Below are 20,433 nucleotides of genomic sequence, written 5' to 3'. Positions count from 1 at the left end.
GCAGTTTTAATATTCATGCAACATCCCTGCTCTGTACTGTGGCTGTCCATGTGGGACACCTTGAAGCCAGCAGAAACTTCTCTGGATACACACAATCTCATCCTGCATTCTCTGCTGATTGCAAGGATCTGTTGGCAAGTGAAAGTTGAAAGTCCTCCACACAGTGAAAGAGATTTTCAGCAAACACTTCCTTACCAAGATCTTCATCTGATGAATCGGTGCCACTCAAGGGAGATTCCATTTCTGTAATGGTCTGCAGGAATCCGCCATTTTCCTCAACCTCCTCCTGAGATGACCAAGGCTGCTGGGGAGGGAGGGGGGCAGATACTGACTCAGACATGACAGATCCTGAGACAGGGGTAGTACTGGGGCCACCATGTGAAGCTACTTCCTTACCCGCCCATCCATACTACTGTCTTCATTGCTCTGGTATCCACCCTCTGGCTGCTACTAGTACAGGCACTTTCCTTCATCTTTTGGAATCTCTCCTCATTCTCACACTTTTCTTTGAACACACAGCTACTTCCTTCCTTCGGAGAAGCAACCAGCTTCTCCTGCTTCTTCAATGCCTCCTCTAGAGACTTCAGTTTGGAGACTTCCCTCTTACTGTTTCCAGACTTACTATGCAGGGATTTCTTTTTCCTAAGATCTTTCATGACAGCAAGTTTCTGTTCCTCCTCAGCAATGCGGCGAAGTCTGTTCACTACTCTATCCTGGAAGACTGGTAAGGACTCCCTTTGCATAGGGACAGGCCAATGATCCAATGCAGCTTGAGCACACGGAGTAGGCCTCAGTGCCCTTGGAGAGCCTCCACCTTCATCTTCTGCAACATGGTCCATGCTTGCCTGGCAACAGCCTGCATGAGAGGCCCCAGGCTTGCTGCTTCTCTCAACTGAGATCACAGCAAAGTGAGCCAACAGAACCCTGCAGAACAGCACCACCTGGGGGAGAAGCTCCTCTGGTGCAGAGACTGAAGTGACTGGCTCTGTGTTCTCTGTACAGCACCCAGTATATGTCAAAGCTGTATAAATGTATAATAATAATAATAGTGTATGACTGTGGTTGGACATTAGAGTGTAAGTTTCTCTGTTGACAGGACTGATGTTCTCTGTATAGCACCACAGTATATATCAGAGCTATGGTTGGCTCAGTGTTCTCTATACAGCGCTGCAGAATATGTCACAGCTTTATAAACATAATGTGTGATTGTGGTGGGCACATTAGCGTGTAAGCTCATCTGGTTCAGAGACTGATATGACTGGCTCAAAGTTCTCTGTACAGCACTACAGAAGATGTCAGAACTTTAAAATGTTTTATAAAAATAGTATGTGACTGTGGTGGGCACATTAGAGTGTAAGCTCCTGTGGTGCAAAGGCTGATTTGACTGTCTCTGTGTTCTCTGTACAGCACTGTGGGATATGTCAGAGCTATATAAATGGATAATAATGATAGTGTGTGACTGTAGTGATGACAAATATAATGACAATGGAGTTATATCATGCTGTAAAAACATTATACAAGGGATAAGTGTCTCATACAATAAAGAATACTTTACTCCATGACCTGAGAGCTTTGCTTGTGGGGAAACATTCAGCCTGTCATTATTACTTGAATAACCAGTGATGTGTGTATCAGGCAGGACTGGTTTGGCCCCTCAACCAGGAGTACTGTCTGTGTTCTCTGGTTATTGGGTGAAAGAGATAAAGGTCTGTGTTGAGCGTTTGTTCCCCTGCAGTAGGCAATGTTCCGATCTCCGCACACCACCAGGAATTATTACATCTCTCATACGCTCTCTTATCTGAAGACCTCTCTTTAATAATGGTTTTATGGCGCAGCTTGGCAAGCGAATCTCAACTTTTACAAATAATTTTATCTGTGGCGGAACGGATCGGGACCGCCCTCTCTCATGGAGATTAGATGGGAGTGTTGCTGTTGAGATTTATATCTTCATCATTTCCTCCTCCTGAATTATTTCAGAGTCTGTATGGCCTCTAAATCGTATCATATAAAGTTATTACCTCCACAGCCACCCTTATACAATAAAACAATAAGGGGCCATACTGGAGCACACACAGCTGTTTATTAAATGATTAAAATCCTTTGTTGGTGGTGTGGACAGATTGTAGAAGATCTGGGTGTGTTCATTGAAAATAAGGTGCAAATTTCTTTCCTGCAACCACGAGTTGCAGGAAAGAAATTTGCATGATTCCCCCACCAACACTGACAGTGCTGACAGGGGAATCAGCAATTGTATTCTCCTGGCGGGGAGCGGGCGGGGGAGACGTCCCCGCCAGGAGAAAATAGTGATTATATGGCTAGTGGCTATAGAAGCCACTAGAAAAAAATCGTAAGAGAATCTGCTAGGCTGGTTGTACCCAAGTTGATTAATCAATCAATTGGGTATATTCAGATTGCCAATTAACGGTTCGAATCTCAGCAAGTTCCTGCTGAACCGGCTGAGTTTTGTACTGTATATGACTTCTGAACACATTTTCTTTGAAAAATATGACATTTTGTGTATTTTGTGATCCGATGGTGCCACCGTTGATTTTCTAAATTTGACCAACCAAGCCTTCAATTTCACCTCATATTGCTACAGAAAATTATTTCCGTGGCTGGGAATTTTCTTTTCTTTCCCGGGAATTTTCTTTCTTCGTTTTCAATTATATTTTTCACACAGTTCTCCCGTCACTGATTAGAATATCGTTCTCCTTTAAAGTGTGAACCTAGTCAAATCACTATTTGATAAACTGATAATTGAAATGTATACAGCTATGATTTTTCCATAGTGTCAGAATACAGTGTGATTTCATTAGGTTATTGTTTTTTGCTCTTTTCAGCCTGCGATGAATGGAAAGTTCTACAGAAGCCCAACCTACATCGGGACGTGAATCGGTTTGGCCATTCGGCAGTCGTCAGTAATGGGTAAGTTTGTGTCCCCAACCTCCAACAATATTGAGATTTCCCTGCAGTGGCTTTTTTTGTGTGTCTCTGCTCCCGCCCATAGTGGAAAAATTTCTTTGTGGTCATTTGTTTCTCTGCCCCTGCCATAATGGTGAGATTTACCCGCTGTAATTTATATCTCTCTCCCCCCCCCCCCCTATGTTGAGGGCAGGTGGCCTGGTATGGTTCAGGTATGGTTCTCCCCCCCCCCCCCCCCTTCCTCACCTGCCAGTCTGCATGCTCAGATAAGGGTCAGGTATGGATTTTGGGAGAGACCCCACAAGTTTTTTTTTTTTTTGGTGTGGGGTTCCCCTAAGGGCCTGGTATGGACTGGGGAGTGGGGACCCCATGCCCTTTTTTCTTTCATACTCTAATTGTCTGCTTTATTTTTACAATCAGCTGTGAGCAGGGATGCCCGCTGACAGCTGACGAGTCATCAGTTGTTAGGGGCACGTCGGCCGGCTTCCCAGCCTGTTCCTTAGCAAACAGCTCAATGCGGTAAATTACTGCATCAACTAATGCAGTAATTACCGCTAAATCGAACAATACCACATTCGGTATTTAACTACAAATTCTTAGTGAATTGAACACTTGCACAGTTGTTACCGGATGCAGTATTTTACAGCATATTGTTAGCTGTTATTTAAATCTTAGTGAATTGACAACAATGACTTAGACTAGTTTGTCGAGTTTCGTTTTTCGACCTTGTCTGCTGTTTCAGTGCACTCTGCATACAGACAAAAGAAGACGGCTTTTACACCTTTGATTAGAGTTTATTTTGCATGAATATCCCTTTAACAGCAGTATAAGTTTGGTGCTCCAATGGGACATCTATATTTTGCTTCTTTAGTATATTAAGTAAAATAATATTCTTTCCAGCATTTGGTTTTTATTAACAAAATCACCTTGAAGCAAAGTTAGGCCCTGGTGTATATTGCCAATCTCACTTGGAAATGTTATAAACCCGCAGCAAAGGTATACTTATAAAAGGTATATACAAGGATGGTCATGTAGCTCATAGCAATCCTCAGGGGAGCACTCATATGCAAATAGTGACTTCAGCTGATGACTTTGACTCCACCCACTGCCATGTTTTAAACCAGCTTTTTCAATCTGTATTAGGGGTCACCATACATGTTACAATCTGACCATACAGCCTTTTGTACAATCACTGTTATATTTACCAAAACTATGCACTATGAGGACCTACCTAATCTATTCAAAAGTTGTATCTAATCAGGAAGGCCCTTACACTCCATAGTTGTTGGTAAATCACTAAAATTATATATCATTTGTAATATGTTAACGTGATATTAAACCCCACAGAAAACATTTAATATACAGTGCACCAATTCTTAGATTGGCCAGACTGACATCCACCCATCAAGGCATTCCGATATTTGCATAACTCCTCCCAAGAGCAAGCCCATTGGGTCACATCAGGGCTGAAGGCTCTTGAGTGGAGTACTGAGGCAGGGTGCTGTGATGTTTTCTATGATCCCTCCCACCAGCCACAATCCACCTGCATTGTATAGAGAAGCTCAGAGACCCAGTGATCACATTGCCACAATTAAAATTATATATTTATTGAAAATTAAAGTGTTACTAAACCCAGAATCCTGCATTCATCATATCTGTTCTCCCACAGTACACAGAACATGGAAATACAATAGCTTTAGTAAATATAAACTGCTAAATACCTTTTTTCATCAGCAATATATAGCAGTCCTGTGACTTCTATCAGTGTCTTGTTGAAGCTTGTAGGAGGAGTTTTCTTTCCCCCCTGATTGTCCTATGAGGCTGCATGACCCCTGACCCTCTGTCTGGACAGTGCTGCTAGTCCTGTGCTAGTCGCATGCACCTTCCCAGAAAAAACAAAACAAAAAACTCTCTAGCAATACAAACCAAACTGAGCATGTGCAGAGTGACTCCAAGGCTCTATTCTATCAGGAGATGGATTGGGGTCAGTGGAAGAAGGGGGGGATCAGAGAAGACAGAATCAAATGGCCTTTTTTACACAATGCAGAAGATTAACCGCTTAGGTTCCATAGTGAGTATAACAAGCATGCTTTACTGCATATCCAGACTGATTTTACTGTTGTGGGTTTAGTAACACTTTAAAATAAAAAGGTTTTATTTGAACAATTACTTAGCACCTTGATAAAAAGGGATATGAGGGACCAGGAAAAGCAAGATATAAGGAAATTAAATTCCAGCTATAAATATTTAGTTTGGTGATTTCCTACTAGCATTAGTATTATAAGCCTGCTGGCGTTTTTGAATCTTCTTAACTGCAAATTCAAGAGAGAAACAAATCTTTTGCTGAAACTCGACTTTAAGATTGATCAGAGAAGAAAGTGCTTTCTCAGGTTCCTGAAATGAGTGCTGAGCTTTGCCGTCCGCTGATGAATGAGCTTGTGGGGCGCACACACGAGGCGGATATGCAAATGAGGTGAGATGTCACCTGAGCTGACTCCATCCTGTTATCAATTATCAGAATCGATTATCATTGCCTCAGGTTCAGGAAACATTGACAAATGATAGCCAATGACTTTGACTAATGTATCTGACAGCAGCAAGACACAATTCTTATTAAAGGCGGATATGGAGGAAGTAATAAATAACATATGAACTCCACCTGGAGTGTCAACGGAAATTCACTCTTATCCTTACATGAGATCTGTTGGGTGTACAGGCCCTACTGGCAGGATTACTGCAAGGCTTTTTAATATATACTGTGTGTGTATATATATATATATATATATATATATATATATATATATATATATATATATACATACATGCAGTATATATATATATACATACATACATGCAGTATATATATATATATATATATATATATATATATATATATATACACATGCAGTATATATATATATATATATATATATATATATATATATATATATATACTGTATATATTTCTTATTACATTGGAAAATTAAGTCATATTTGAAACTACTGTGTATATTTGTTTGTAACTGTTTATCTGTAGCTGTTTGTGGTTTTTTTGTCGATTTTTACCAAAATCGTAAATTATTTTTTTTTGTTTTTTTCTTTTTTAATTTGGTATAGAGCTAAATTTAAAAAAATGATCATAGCACACCTTCCTCCTCCCAAAGGTTTAATGAAAGTAATCATAAAATGCATACACAAGGATATTATTGTACATCTGATTAGAATACCTAAAAGATTGGTTTATTGACTAACCCTCCTACCTTCCTTTCAAATAACATTGGCTATCTACCTATATATCTATCTTGCACACACTGAGCAATCTATCTATCAATCTAGCACACCCTGATCTATCTATCTATCTATCTATCTATCTATCTATCTATCTATCTATCTATCTATCTATCTATCTATCTATCTATCTATCTATCTCTCTGATCTATCTATTTATCTATCTGTCTTGCATGCTCTGATCGATCGATCTATCTATCTATCTCATACACTCTCATCTATCTGTCTCGCACTATCTGATCTATCTGTCTACCAACCTGGAAGAGAAATATATTTCCAATATATATATATATATATATATATATATATATATATATATATATATATATATATATTTTTTTTTTTTACAATATATTGTAAATATATTTCTCTCCCATTTCAGTATCTATTTATCTATGGATCTCTGTCTCATGCTCTGGGTTCTATCTGTGGATCTACTGTATCTATCTATCGCTATTTTTTCTTTTGGACTGCATTACCTGTATGTACCCTCATTGTTATAAAAATATCTATTGGTTTGTACACTGCCAATGTAAATTAACTTTATATTCTGGTGTAAGAAGAAGCAGCAGCCCCTCCTGTCACATTACCTTACGTTATAATGTAATTTATTATTTTTATGTATTGCCTTACCTGTACTTAACCTTGTATCTCTTCTTATTTACAGAACCACTGTAAGGGCCGGTTCACACTGATGCGATGCGGAAACCCTGCAAATCCCAGGTTCCCACATCACATGTTTCCTGGTGGCAGTTCATACTGCCCTATGCGAATTTCTGGGAGTGTCAGGTAAAAGTTAATGACACCCCCAAATCAGTTTTGATATCGCAGTGCGATCTGCAAACTCAGACAGAAGTCGGTTCAAATGGGTGTGAACACTCATGCGATCTGATTCTGCTGTGGACAAAAAAAAGGGTCCTGTGTGAGTTTGATGCAAATTCAGCCATACGATCTTTATGGCTGAAATTACATCGCACAGAGATCGCATGTGATTTTCACTGCAGTGCGGTGCGAATTACATCTGATCTCTGACATTGCACCAGTGTGAACCGGCCCTAAATGATGGTGCTATGTAAATAAGTATTGTATTTTGATGTAGGAAAAGGCAGTGGTCCTTTTATCACATGACTATTTATTATGATGTCATGACACATATTTTTCCTGCTTGCTGCTGGGTTATCATCCTATGTCATAATGGTTTGTCTTCCTACAGGTCCATGTACATATTTGGAGGATTCTCCAGTGTCCTCCTCAATGACATCTTAGTGTACAAACCTCCAAGCTGCGAAGCCTTCCGCACCCAGGAGCAGTGCACCGGAGCTGTACAGGGGATCAGCTGTCTGTGGGACCGCGGTCACTGTGTGTCCTGGGAGACTGCACATGCCAGCAGCAGCCTCTTCCATGCTCATTGCCCAAACAAGTCTGGTAAGTTGGTGGTCCTCCTTGGACACCTATCTGTCTACCCTATTACCAGATTAAGCTTGGCTTACAGCCCAATGAGATTTGAAAATTACAGTCACATTGGGAAAATGAAGATTCTTAAGGTTCTGTTAAAGCTTTATGAATTGAGCCTTGTATACATAAACCGCTAATTTGAATCCTTTGCCATTGTGCATTTTACAATAATAAAAATTACCATTATTTTTCCCCAACTGGCATTGGTCTTGTCCACATTTTGGAATAATTGTATAGACAATTAGCTGCACTGAATTTTTGCAAAAGCTGACCTTATAGTTTGCAATGTCCTTTCAATTGACCAATAAGTATGCCTGCATGATTGGATGCAGATTGGTTGGGTTGTTTAGGTAGGCCCACATTGCATAGTTTTGGTAAATTAAATTGTTCATTGTTTGAATGATCGAATTGTAATGTATATGGCCAGTGTAAGAGTTATACATTTAACAGAATTCCATTATAAAAGCCTTTTGTCACCTGGATTTTGAAAGATAAATCAGCATAACTGTGAGCAGTTTTGTAAACGGCATTGAAATATATCTATAACCAAAACTTTTTTTTTTTTATAATTCTGGATAGAGTGTGGATAGACTGGAACCCCTGCCAGATTTTTAATTTAGCCCTGCTGGGGACATTCACCTTCTCTGTTTTTCCTGGTGACTATTCTCATCTAGTTGATAAGTGAAGGGAAATCCAACATTTTATAGTTGTCACCAGAACAGCAACAAAAGGGAAGTCTTTAAATGGGGACACCTGCTCTGGTGACAACTGTGTAAAGGAGGAATTCCCCTCACTTTGGGAGATTTAATTTTAATTCAAGTTGCATCCCTATGGCAAGAAGTAAAGGGAAATGTATCCAATTAGGCACAGGCAGGAAAAAAAAAAAGGGGGATTGTAACCTTTCCACATTCCAGGGGTCTTCAAACCAGTGGGTTGTTAGGACCGCTGCCGTCCCAGAAACTGATGACATACTTGCCCCAGGAGAAGGGTAGAACTCCATTGTCCATACCTGCTCCAGCTCCTTGAGCAATACATTGAGGTGGCTACAGAGGAAAGAGGGTTCCAACTCCACTATCCACAATTACACCTCCTTATTGACTTGTCCACTTATACCTTATGGGTGCGTTCTGTTGGCTTAGCCCAGGCGTCATGTTCTACTGCAGGTCCATCTGTAGTAAATCCACTGGACTTATACAGAAACCTTCTACACACTAAGGTTTGCCTTTACCCCTGCAGAGACTAGGACGTCTACTGTCGACGGCAAGATTTTTATTAAATTTTTTTTTCATTTTTTTTTTCCAGAGATGTAAACAAACAAAGAGCATCCATTGTTGTCCTTTCTCTGTGCTTTCTTTCAACAGTTTTTTTCCTGCTGCTTCAAAAGAACACCCATTTTTCCTGCACCTTCTTTGAGCCCCATGGTCACATGTGATGGGCATTCCTTCCCTCTCAGGAAAAATAAAATCTTGGGATGCATGCCCAGTAATTCGATTTTTGGCATAATCACCCATTGACCTATGTCTGCCCCTGTATGGCCTCTTGTAGATCCTCCAATATATCTCTCATTTGAGAAATTCTCTAACTTTCTAACTGACACAACTCGATGTCTTATAATACCAATTAATCTCAGATCAACCCCTTATGTTGTTGAGAAAATCGCCAAACTCTGTGGTGCTATATACGTATGTTAGATACCCAATCACACCCTGAACATTCAGAGCACAAAATGTCTCAGAGACGTCTTATAGGCTACTGAGAATTGTTTGACGCATATGCTCAATTTCTCTCCCGATCAAAAAAATCTTTAGCCCTTTACTAAAGTTTTAGAAGAGAGCTACAACATCGAGTTTTAACTACTCCTTTGAACACTCTCCTCATTAAGTTGGGAGGTTAAATCCTTTATGTGGACCCCGTTTTACTTATTTCACCTTGGCTTACGACCCTTATACTCCGCTCAGAGTTTATGGTAATCCTTTCCCCCTGTACAAGGTTTGCAGAGTTTCAGGTTGCTTGCCTTATGATCCAAGAAGCCATTCTGCTGCTCATCTCCTCAAAAAAAAAAAGGTCTTTTATATCAGTCAACTCCATATGCTGGCTTAGTATAGGGTTAGGGTTGCATTGCCCCTGTTTTTTTATCAAATAATCCTTTTAAGCAGGTGTTTTTCCATCCATATGTGGTCTGTAGGTTCCCCCAGCATTTGCCTCACTCTGCACTTACACAAAACTGTCAGCTGTAAAGCTGCTCTATATATTCTCTCAGAGATCGACCAGCAATATGATGATTGCAGTAAAACACATTCCATCCTTTGGTTTGGTGCTCCTCCTTCAGAGGGACATGAATACCTTTCTCCACCCATACTTTACAATCTAACATATAGGATATTGATATATGGACTTTATGAGATTTGAGTTTATTGCTTTGTGTTATACCAGGGTTCTCCAAAACGTTTTAAACAAAGGGCCAGTTTATTGTCCTTCAGGCTTTGGGGGGGCCGGACTGTGGCCAGTGTGAGTAGAAAATGCCCCGGGAACAGTGGGAGTAAACACTGTCCCATTATTGGTTTCAACAGGAGGAATAGTTCTCCATCAGTGGTGTCAGTGGGAGGAATGATACCCCATCTTTGGTCATAGTAGGAGGAACCGTGCACCATAGAGGTGTCAGTGGGAGGAATAATGCACCATTGACGGCATTAGTGGGAGGAATGGTGCCTCCTCATTGATGTCAGTTGAAGGAATAGTGTCCCAAGAGCCGGATAGATGCAAGCAAAGGGCTGCAGTTTGGAGACCCCCGGGCCGTAGTTTGGAGACCACTGTGTTATACTTGTATATCAATTTCATATTTGATCGTGTAATTTTATTTGGTATTTTTTATTATATTTACTTATGAATTAGAAGGCACTTTATGGACTTTATGAATTATGGGACTATTGCTTTTTGTATATATATATATATATATATATATATATATATATATATATATATATATATATATATATATATATATATCTCAATTTTACATTTGCTACTGTAATGTATTCAGTATTTTTTTTTATTGTATTCACTTATAAATTAGAAGGCACTTATATGCACTTTAAAACATAACACAGCACCCTGCTTTAGGTATGACCCACACGTCATACACACATAGATCAATACTCATGTATTGGCCCCTTTGCAGGGCCTCCACACGTCGCTGCATCAAGTTTTATATATAGAGCAGCTGTAATTGTCTGGGGTGCCATGTACTTAACTCAAGGAAATAATCTCATTAATTATTGTTGTCCGCATCCAATAAAAATGTCTCCCTAACCAACAGGCACTGCCCAGCCTCCACTCGGAATGGAGTTTTTATTAATTCATTACTCTGTATCAGGCATGTTATAGACTCACACATCATTTTTAAATACATTTTTAATTTATTCTTTTAATATCTGTTACAATGTTCTTATGATGTAAGACAAGAGACATTTCTCGAGTGACCGACCCTGTAGCCTCATCCCATCCTTCCATTTAAAATGGAAAAAGATCTTAGGCTTATGCAGGCCTCGTGATGCCTCAGTGGTGCCCAGCTGGGAAATATTAATTGGTCAGAACAGTTATTGTGAATGATGGGGAGATACATGGGGTCAGCATTCCAAGTATTTGCAGTTTTTGCCATGGCAGCTAGAAGTGGCTTTCTGTTCGGGCTGGATAGGTATTTCAAGAGCCTGTACAGGGAGTACTATATGAATTATATGCATTCTCTTGGTGTCAGGAGAACTTGTGAGAAGTGATTAATGCTGATATCAGAGGAACAAAGCAGAAGACAGAAATGACACTTAGACCCCTTTCATTGAAGGAGTTTTTCAGGCGCTTTAGCGCAAGGCACCTGAAAAATGCCTCATCTGCAGTCTGTGTGAAAGTCTGAGTACACTGGGGCGTTGCACTGGCAGGACGTTAAAAAAAGTCCTGCAAACAATGTCTTTGGGGCGATAAAGGATCAGTGTATACACCATTTCTCCACCACTCCTGCACATTGAAATGAATGGGCACCGCTGCCGAAGCGCCTGCAAAAATGCTTTGACAGCTGTGCTACACGGGTGCTATTAACCCGTTCCTCGGCCACAAGCAGGGGTTAAAAGCGCCCCGCTAACGCCACTAAAACAACGGTAAAGCGCCGCTAAATCGGCTGCAATGTGAAGGGGCTCTTAGTGCTCTTAATTAAAGTGTTACTAAACCCCAGGCCCTGCACTCACTATATATAATCTCCCACAGTACACAGTACATGGAAATGCAATTATTTTAGTAAATATAAATGGCTAAATACCTTATCTTATCAGCAGTTAGAGCAGTCTTTTGACTTTTATCAGTGTCCAGCAGAGCACTAGGTAAAGCTTGCAGGAGTGTCTGACTGTCCTATGAGGCTGCAGGACCCCTGACCCTCTGTCTGGACAGTGCTAATAGGCCCTGTGCTGATCACATGCACCCTCCCAAGAAAAAAAACAAAAACACCAAACTGAGCATGTGCAGCTTGCCCCCACGGCTCTGTAATATCAGAAGGGCTGGGGACACTGGAAGAAGGGGAGGATTGGAGATGACAGGATCAAACAGCCTTTTTCCACAATGCAGAGGATTACTCCCTTAGATTCCACAGTGAATATAACACACATGCTTTACTGCATATACAGGCTGATTTTACTGTTGTGGGTTTAGTAACACTTTAAGGCAAATATGCACTATAGAGGAATATGCTTTGTTCAGTGTAGGGATCTCTCCCCATGACAGGGGCGGATCTGGGGGGGGGGGGCAACGGGGCAATTGCCCCCTCCAAAAATATCATTGATTGCAGTCCCCACCGAGTCTCTCTCTCTCTCACATCAGTATAATCAGCCAATCGGCGGCGCTGAGAGAGAGAGACTCTGTGGTCACAAGAAGATAAGATGGAGGGAGGAGGTGTGTGTAGCTGCGCCGCTGGCTAGTGTTCCTTGCACTGGTTGCTAACGCCTGTGCCGCCTGTGGCGTGTAGCAACCAGTGACGTCAGTCATGTCGGAGGCTGGAGCCGCTGCTGAGGAGGAGGAGAACCCCAGCATTCATAGCGGAGCCTTCTTCGTTCTCCGCCCCTGAGTGGGAGTGTTGGCTCCACCCACCTCCTTCCTCCATCTTCTCCACAGCATGGCGGGAACACAGGAAGAAGCAGTGACTGTGTGTCACTGTCATCTGATGCTGCTGACTGCACCTGCAGACAGTGCAATTAACGGATCCCACTCATCTGCATTGCTTCTGCATGGGAGCCAATCCCCCCCACCAGAGCACCAAAATTATTATATAAAAGTGAGTAAAAGAATTAATGAATGTAAATGTGTAAAATCGCAAAATCTTGTGTGTCATACTGTCATTATTTATGGAAAACAAATGCTGCCCTTTTAGTCTTGTTCAATCTAAACCCCTTCAGCTCCGGAAAGTTTTACCCCCCCCCATGAACAAGCCATTTTTTGCGATACTGCTTTGCAGTACTGTAACTGACTGACAATTGCGCGGTCGTGCAATGCTGTAACCAAGTAAACTTGATGTCCATTTTTTTTCTACTAATAGCACTTTCTTTTGGTAAACTTTTATATTTTGCAATATAAATATAGCGACAATTTTGAAAAAGAAAGCAATATTTTTAACTTTTTGCTATAACAAAAAAAGTCTTCCTCAATTTAGGCCAATATGTATTTTGCTTCATATTTTTGGTACAAAAACCCAATAAATGTATATTGATTGTTTTAAACAAAAGTTATCGCATCTACAAAATAGGGGATAGATTTATGCCATTTTTATTTATTTATTTTATTTATTTTTTCCTAGTAATGGCGGAAATTTTTAGCAGGACTACAACATTGTGGCAGACAGATTGTACACTTTTTGGGGATCAGTGACACGAATACAGGGATCAGTGCTAAAAATATGCACTGTCACTTGTACTAATGACACTGGCTGGTTAGCAGGAACACAAGATCACTCTGTTCATCTCTGACAGAGTGGCGATCTGCCTTGTTTACATCAGAAGGCCGCTGTTCCATCTCTGTGGGGAGCGATTGCAGGTGGCCATCGGACATCACTTCCCGCTGATTGGCCCCCCCTCTGGCCAATCAGCACATGTGTCTTTGCTGGCTATTGCACAAATGGCGTACAGGTACACCTTATTTTCTGGCAGTGCACCTCCCGAGACTAGACTCTGGATCCGCCCCTGCCCCATGAAATATGAATTCCTGCACTGGATGTTACAAAAGGGCTCCCACCATCCCTCAGGGAATTTTTTATATAGTTTATACTTAAAAGGAACAACAGGCATGCCACAAGATAGCATATCCTGAATTTCAAAGTGGGCAGTAACAACCAGGAACTATGGTATTAGTAGGCAGCTCTTGCCAGTAGATTCCACCTATAGCGTAAATATCACTTTTAGGATCATTAACCCCTGGGATTGGCTGGGTTGAAAACAGACGTATGAAAGTGGTATTGTTAACTAAATCCTATCCAAAACTTTCCAGACAGTTAGAATTAGTTTTAGGGACTTGCCCTGTTTTTGTCTCCTCCTCCTGTGCCTGTGTACAGCTCGCTCTTTGTGGTGGAGTTTTGTCTGTCTTTTAGTAGTAGGAAATTATTGCTTGTCATATTTTTTGACTGATACAAAACCTCTTCTGTCTGCAGCGCCAGCTGACGACCGATGCTACAAGAACACCGACTGTGCCAGCTGCACCGCCAACACCAACGGATGCCAATGGTGCGACGACAAGAAGTGTGTGTCCTTGAGTAGCAACTGCAGTGTGGTGAGCACTCAAACTTCACTCTCAACTCCAGCCTTGCCTTCAGTCTTGTAGAAGAGCACACAGGAGGGTGTACGCAACTAGTGCATTGCCCGAGGTTTATTGTAAAGAACAAAACAAACAGCTAAATGGATTCTCACACCAATAAATGTATACAGGTGTTGCATAACACTAAATCTCTGTGTGCTCTTTTACAGTTGTCTACTAGATTCCCCATGTTGCCAACCTACCCATATTGAAATTTACTCACACAACACCCAAAACTTACTGGCACCGCCTAGTTTTTACTGGCATTTCAAAAAGTTACATAATTGCATTTTTAAGTGCAAATTTTAGTATTTAGGCTACAAACAAGTGCAATATGCAAATAGCAATGTGATTTAAGGTAGAAAAGTAAGTAGCTCAGGGGGAGGACTCAGGAGGGCAAGAAATTAGAATGGGCGGCACACACACATGAAATTGACTCGCACAGTGACACTGACAGCAGTGTGCAGCAGCACAGATCAGCGACATATTTCCCCTCCTGAGTCACAGCGACAGTTTCACTCCACGCCAGGCAGCCCCTTCAGTCCACTACAGTCTAAACAGCACAGACAGTCCCGTTCCCGGCTTGCAGACCCGCACATGAGACTCCCTTGCACCTTGACATCACTCAACACACTCTGTCACTGGCGCCACCCAAACATACTGTAGCAGGCACTCGGATGGTCTCGGCTAGCGCTGGACTTGAACTGCACATGAGCAGTTCTGAGCCGAGCATCACAGCTATATTTTTTACTATTGCATTTGATGATCCACTGCACATGTAAGGCAGAACTCTATGCACCAGGAGTGTTTGTTTTGTGCAATTCCCTTCAGCCTTGCACAGTTGTACAGGTTCTTTTCCTGTACTGAAATTGCTTGTTCTAATTTCACTGCACACTAAGCTTCTCACAATGTGCATTAGCAGCTCTAGCAAGTCAGATAGAGTCTGGATCATTTCCCCACTAGAACACTTCCAGTGTCATCTAGTTCTCTTCCTCTGCCCCAGCTGGGCTGTCCCTGGGCCAGCATGTTCATTCATTGGATTTCAGTTCTTTCGAACATTTAGGCTCAGCATCACTTGTGGATTTTACCTAGGGCAGTCTACATGTCAGTGCAGGCTGCCTGGGAATGCCCACTCCTTTAGACTAGTTGATATGCATATATAATAGTGTTGGACTGATAAAAGTGAGTGAATTCTTCTTCAAAAGGGCTAACTTGCAATGAAGGTGCAGTATACATGGATCTCATTGTGGTCCAATGCTGCTTCCTCTCTGATAGCCTCAAAAAGAACATCCAGCAAATGACTAACACTGAAGTGGGTATTGAGTAGCACCCAGTACAAAAGCACATGACACTCAGGGGTCTGTTCAAAATGTTTATTGATAAGACGCATCAGGTGAAGCCAACACGTAAGGGGAAATGCCTCCCCCTTTCTCAGGGCTAGTGTACAAAAAAACAAAATGTAAGATAAATAGCTCTTATAAATGTCTACGTCAAAATTGCTCTTGGCTCTTCCCAGACTCCAGGTTTGATTGCTGTTTGTAACCCCTGGAGAGATTTCCATTCAACTCTGATTTCTGTGACACCAGGAGAAAAACAGGAAAAGGTTTTATTGGGACAGGAAGACACAAATGACAATAAAGAAGCTATTACTCCCTCTGCTCCCCAGCTCCACTAGTAACTTTTTTTTGTGCTGACACCTTCTTTGCTGTTGATAAGGTTTCCACCCTTCCTATCCATATGACATCCTATCAAGAAGACAGGAAGTGTGGTGAATTTTCCCAACAAGGACAGAAGCATATCTCAACTGGGGTTTATAGTCCTTCCAGACATTGAGTAGGCCATTAATTATCCATGGTGGAAGGAAACAAAATCACTACCACAGTACCTTTTATGTTCTGCCGGCAGAATACAATGATTACTGCTAGCGGCTATAACCGGGATCAGCAATCACATGTAAAAAATCCATCGGGCTGGTTCTACCCAAGTCGATCCATCGATCAACTTGGGTAGAATCAGCCTGCGTATAGATGGATTGAATCTCAGCAAGGCCCTGCTGAACCAGCCGAGATTCCGTACATCTATGTATTAAGAACAAAACATAGACTGACAATGCCAAACATAAGATTTCACTTTTTCTTACAAAACAATCCATGCCAATAAGAGTACCATCCATAGATTTACATTCCACCATAAGTGTTGGTAACCAGTACCCCATTAGCAGCCTATCAAGAAATATGCTCAGCTAGTATTTTAAATGAACAACCTATCCATGATCAGGTCTACTGGGACTAGCCCAGGGACACTCTCTATTTTGAAATATAATTACCTATGGCCAGCTTTAGATGGGACTTTCTGATCTAGGTTTGTGGGGCAAATTGCTCAGAGTCTTGGGAAGACGTAGTAATTTTTCGTTTGTTTCCTTGCAGTCTGTGAAGAATTATATGAAGTGTTATGTGAGGAACGAGCAAATCTGTAACAAGCTGACCAGCTGTAAGAGTTGTTCACTCAACCTGAACTGCCAGTGGGACCAGCGCCAGCAGGAATGCCAAGCTCTGCCCGGTGCGTATATAACAAGCCAGGAATTTCACTTTCCCTGTATCTGTGCTGTCTGGGCAAGTTGCAAAGTACTGTATCCCCAAAAAAAATTGCTTAAGATGTAGCTTACGCATGGTACACATACGCAATATTGCTGGGTTGAACTAAAAAAAGCTGAAGAGCTTGGGATGGGGCTGCTGTACTAACTATGCAATGTTAGTACAGGGATTTCCCTGCTGAGCTATTGTGTACTGACCCCCAAACACTCCAGTCAGCGCACGCAACCATTGGCTGAGAGTGCTGATCGGATGCCGATTGGCAGAACTTTTTCGGTCATGCACTGCCCATATAAAGACGTTCCACCCAGCTTCTGTCATACCAACTACTGTACACACGGGCCAATACTGCTCAATATTTGGCCCACGTATAAAGGGCTGACACTTAAGCTTCAGACATTCAGACAGATTCAGACATTTTTACTTTTTATCTATAGCCTATGAATTGAGTAATTAAGCTTTACTACTTATGATCAAAAAAGTGAGGCATTTTTTGTTTCATTTGCAAACTGCAACTGCAAACATAAAAAAATACTCTGTTTTTCAGTTTGACCAGTAATAATTTAAAAATTCTATTAGGTATCAATTTTATTTCATTTATGTTGATATCAAAATAATGTTTTTAGTACAAAGTCATTTGTAAAACAAAATAAAAGCGAATGTAAACCTGATTCATGAAATTTGACCTAAGCACATATATCTGCAGTGTTTTCTTATTTCTCTCCAAAGTCCTAAGTCCTGTGTCTTTCTGCTGCTCCTGATAACTTCTGGCAAGTTCTCTTTGTTTCGACAACAGATATGCATGTAAAACTTGTAGGGAGATTTGTTTCATCTCTGTGTATCATCTGAGGCTGTTCACTTCACTGGGTATATGCAGGGCTGTCTTTAAGGCAGAGCAAAAGGGGCAGCTTCCCTGGAACCTGTCATTGTTGTGAGGCTCAAAGCAGTTGCTTCGTACTTACCAACTATCCTAGTTTAAATTCCCTTGTCCTTTGAAGTTTTAGTCCTGTGCTGTGTCTCAATATCTCAGTGTGATGTGCTAGTGCCAATACTGCCCAACTCTGCCTTATTTTTGTGTACAGATGACTCACCTGCAGGCCCTGTGTTTACGCTTAAAAAAATGGCATTCATAAGTAAATAGCTGTGGCCGGCGGCATTGATATGTAAATAAAGGCGGCATTCAAATGTATACCATGCCCCCCTGCAGTGAGGAGATGATGTGCTGTAACCTCTAGCAACCAATCAGTGAGCAGTGACACTGTACAGTAATCTCTAGCAACCAACTAACAAGAAGAATTTTTTTTCTGTAACCTCTAGCAACTAATCAGTCAGCTGTGATGTGTGCTGTAACCTCTAGCAACCAGTCAGTAAGCAGTAATGATATTCTGTAACCGCTGGCAACCAATCGCAATTGCTGGCTGATCTGATACAGTATATTGATTTAGTCTAGCTGCTATTTATTGTATGTCTCAGAGCAGGTGGAGAGTGAAATTGCAGGGGGGGGGCAAGATAAAGACAGCCCTGGGTATATGTCAGGGTTTACAACAACTTAAAGGATTTATGTAAGCATTTTGGCTGTGCATTTTTCTACATGTATTCTAAAAATATAAGAAAACGCAAAAAGAAATGTAGTACGCAAAAAAAATATATATATATATATATATATATAAAGCTAGGGAGAGACAAAATTTTATTTGGGCTATCTAAAGTGGGATTAAACTCTCTCATTCATAATTATGTAACTATGTTTAATTCTCATGCTGCTAGCATTAGTAATTATATAGGAAGGTATATCATATTTACTTGTTTTATTTTATTTTTTACACTTCTTCATTTGCTTCCTGGTTCCTAGGCCAAAATGATGTCACACCTTCCTGTCTGCCAGCCTGAGCTAAGGGCAAATGTATTCCTAGAAGTAAATGCTATAGGAATCATCTGCCTTTACCACTAGGGAGGTTTTTTTAAAAGTGATTTTAGTGAGATATGGATATATATGGGGGGGGGGGGGGGGGGGGTTGCCCTGAATATTAAAAATGAGTTAGGGTTTTCAGTTTGTGGTGCTCAGATGTAGTTTAGTTCTGCTATAAGGCCTCATGCACACGGACGTTTTTACAGCCACTTTTTTGAGCTTTTTTTGCAGCTTAAAAATGGCTGTCCATGTTAGTCTATGGCTTCATGCCCACCTAGGCGTTTTTGAGCTGCAAATGGCATAGGCGTTTTTAAGCTGTAAAAAAAACCCAGGACCAGTGCGTTCCGTGGCGTGGAGCTAGAGCTGTAAAAACGGGAATCGCGGGAAAACGCGCAAAAACGCGCATAAACGCGCAACATATTTTCTTTGTTTTCTGAGTGCTATAGCCAAGAGATGTGTTTCTTAAAAAACGCTACTTAACGCTAACGCTAAAAAATGCGCAAAACCGCCAATGCAAAACGCGGTAAAAATCACGTTTTTAACAACAATTTTTCCAGGCATCGGAGCTAGCTTTGCAGCCAGTTTTTTAAAACGTCCGTGTGCATGAGCACTAAGAGTAACAAGGGGCTAATAAAGGGTAATAGTATTAACCCCCGATATCCCAGTCTCTTGTGTAAGTCTGCCCATGTGCATTCCTCATGTCATCCGACTGCAGGGAACCTGATGAATCTTCTGGATCCTGAGATGACCACCACTGTACAGCCAATAGGGAGTGTTGATGTCACTGCCTGCAAGATGTGGCCAACTTCTGATTGGCTTCCCAGCAGAGGGGTTCTCTCAGTATCCAGAAGCGGGGGTCTGTAATTTCTATTAAAACTACACTTTACATGCTACACTATGGTTGCTGAGCTCTATTTTATCTTTGTGAGTGCCTTTTTAAATTTTCTATTAAAATTACACTTTACATGCTACACTGTGGTTGTTGCGTTTCTCTCCCTCTTCTCGCATAATGCTATTTTGACCTAGACTTGAAAGGAAGCAACTGTGTAAAATGTAAAAAAATAAAGCTTTAAAAATATATATATAATATGCCTTCCTATCGATTTACTAATACTAGCAACATAAGGATTAAAAGTAAAATAAAATAACTATTAAAAAAAAGAACAATTATTAAGAAAAAAAAATAGTTATTGCTGACTGAGAGAGTTTTATTCTGCTTTAATATATTGATTTTTTTTTTATACTTGGGCTCAGGAGGAAAGGATTACAGGGCATACTGGGTATATCCTAGGTCCTGCACTTGTTAGACATGAACCTTTAGTGGTCCCTGATGACTGGTTTGGGAAGCACAGCATTACATAATAATGAGAGTTCTCCATGTCCTCTGCTCTGCAAACCCCTATATGATCTAAAAACAGACGTGTCCCATCCCAAGTTTTATGTCCATCG

General features: G+C 41.0%; 1 protein-coding gene across 1 annotated transcript in view; it reads left to right on the top strand.

Moving 5' to 3' along the window:
• Nucleotides 1-20,433, top strand: part of ATRNL1 (attractin like 1) — a 1,004,401-nt gene that overhangs the window by 337,446 nt on the left and 646,522 nt on the right. Inside the window, exons 11-14 of the mRNA XM_077454933.1 lie at nucleotides 2,841-2,925; nucleotides 7,424-7,635; nucleotides 14,342-14,460; nucleotides 16,911-17,043. Coding sequence (XP_077311059.1) covers nucleotides 2,841-2,925; nucleotides 7,424-7,635; nucleotides 14,342-14,460; nucleotides 16,911-17,043 — 549 coding nt within the window. The remainder of the gene's footprint in view (nucleotides 1-2,840; nucleotides 2,926-7,423; nucleotides 7,636-14,341; nucleotides 14,461-16,910; nucleotides 17,044-20,433) is intronic.

Source organism: Lithobates pipiens, unplaced genomic scaffold, assembly GCF_037356315.1.
Source record: "Lithobates pipiens isolate NorthernLeopardFrog02 unplaced genomic scaffold, aLitPip1_a1.2 Scaffold_25, whole genome shotgun sequence".
Lineage (NCBI taxonomy): Eukaryota > Metazoa > Chordata > Amphibia > Anura > Ranidae > Lithobates > Lithobates pipiens.
This window is presented reverse-complemented; position numbering and strand designations above follow the sequence as displayed.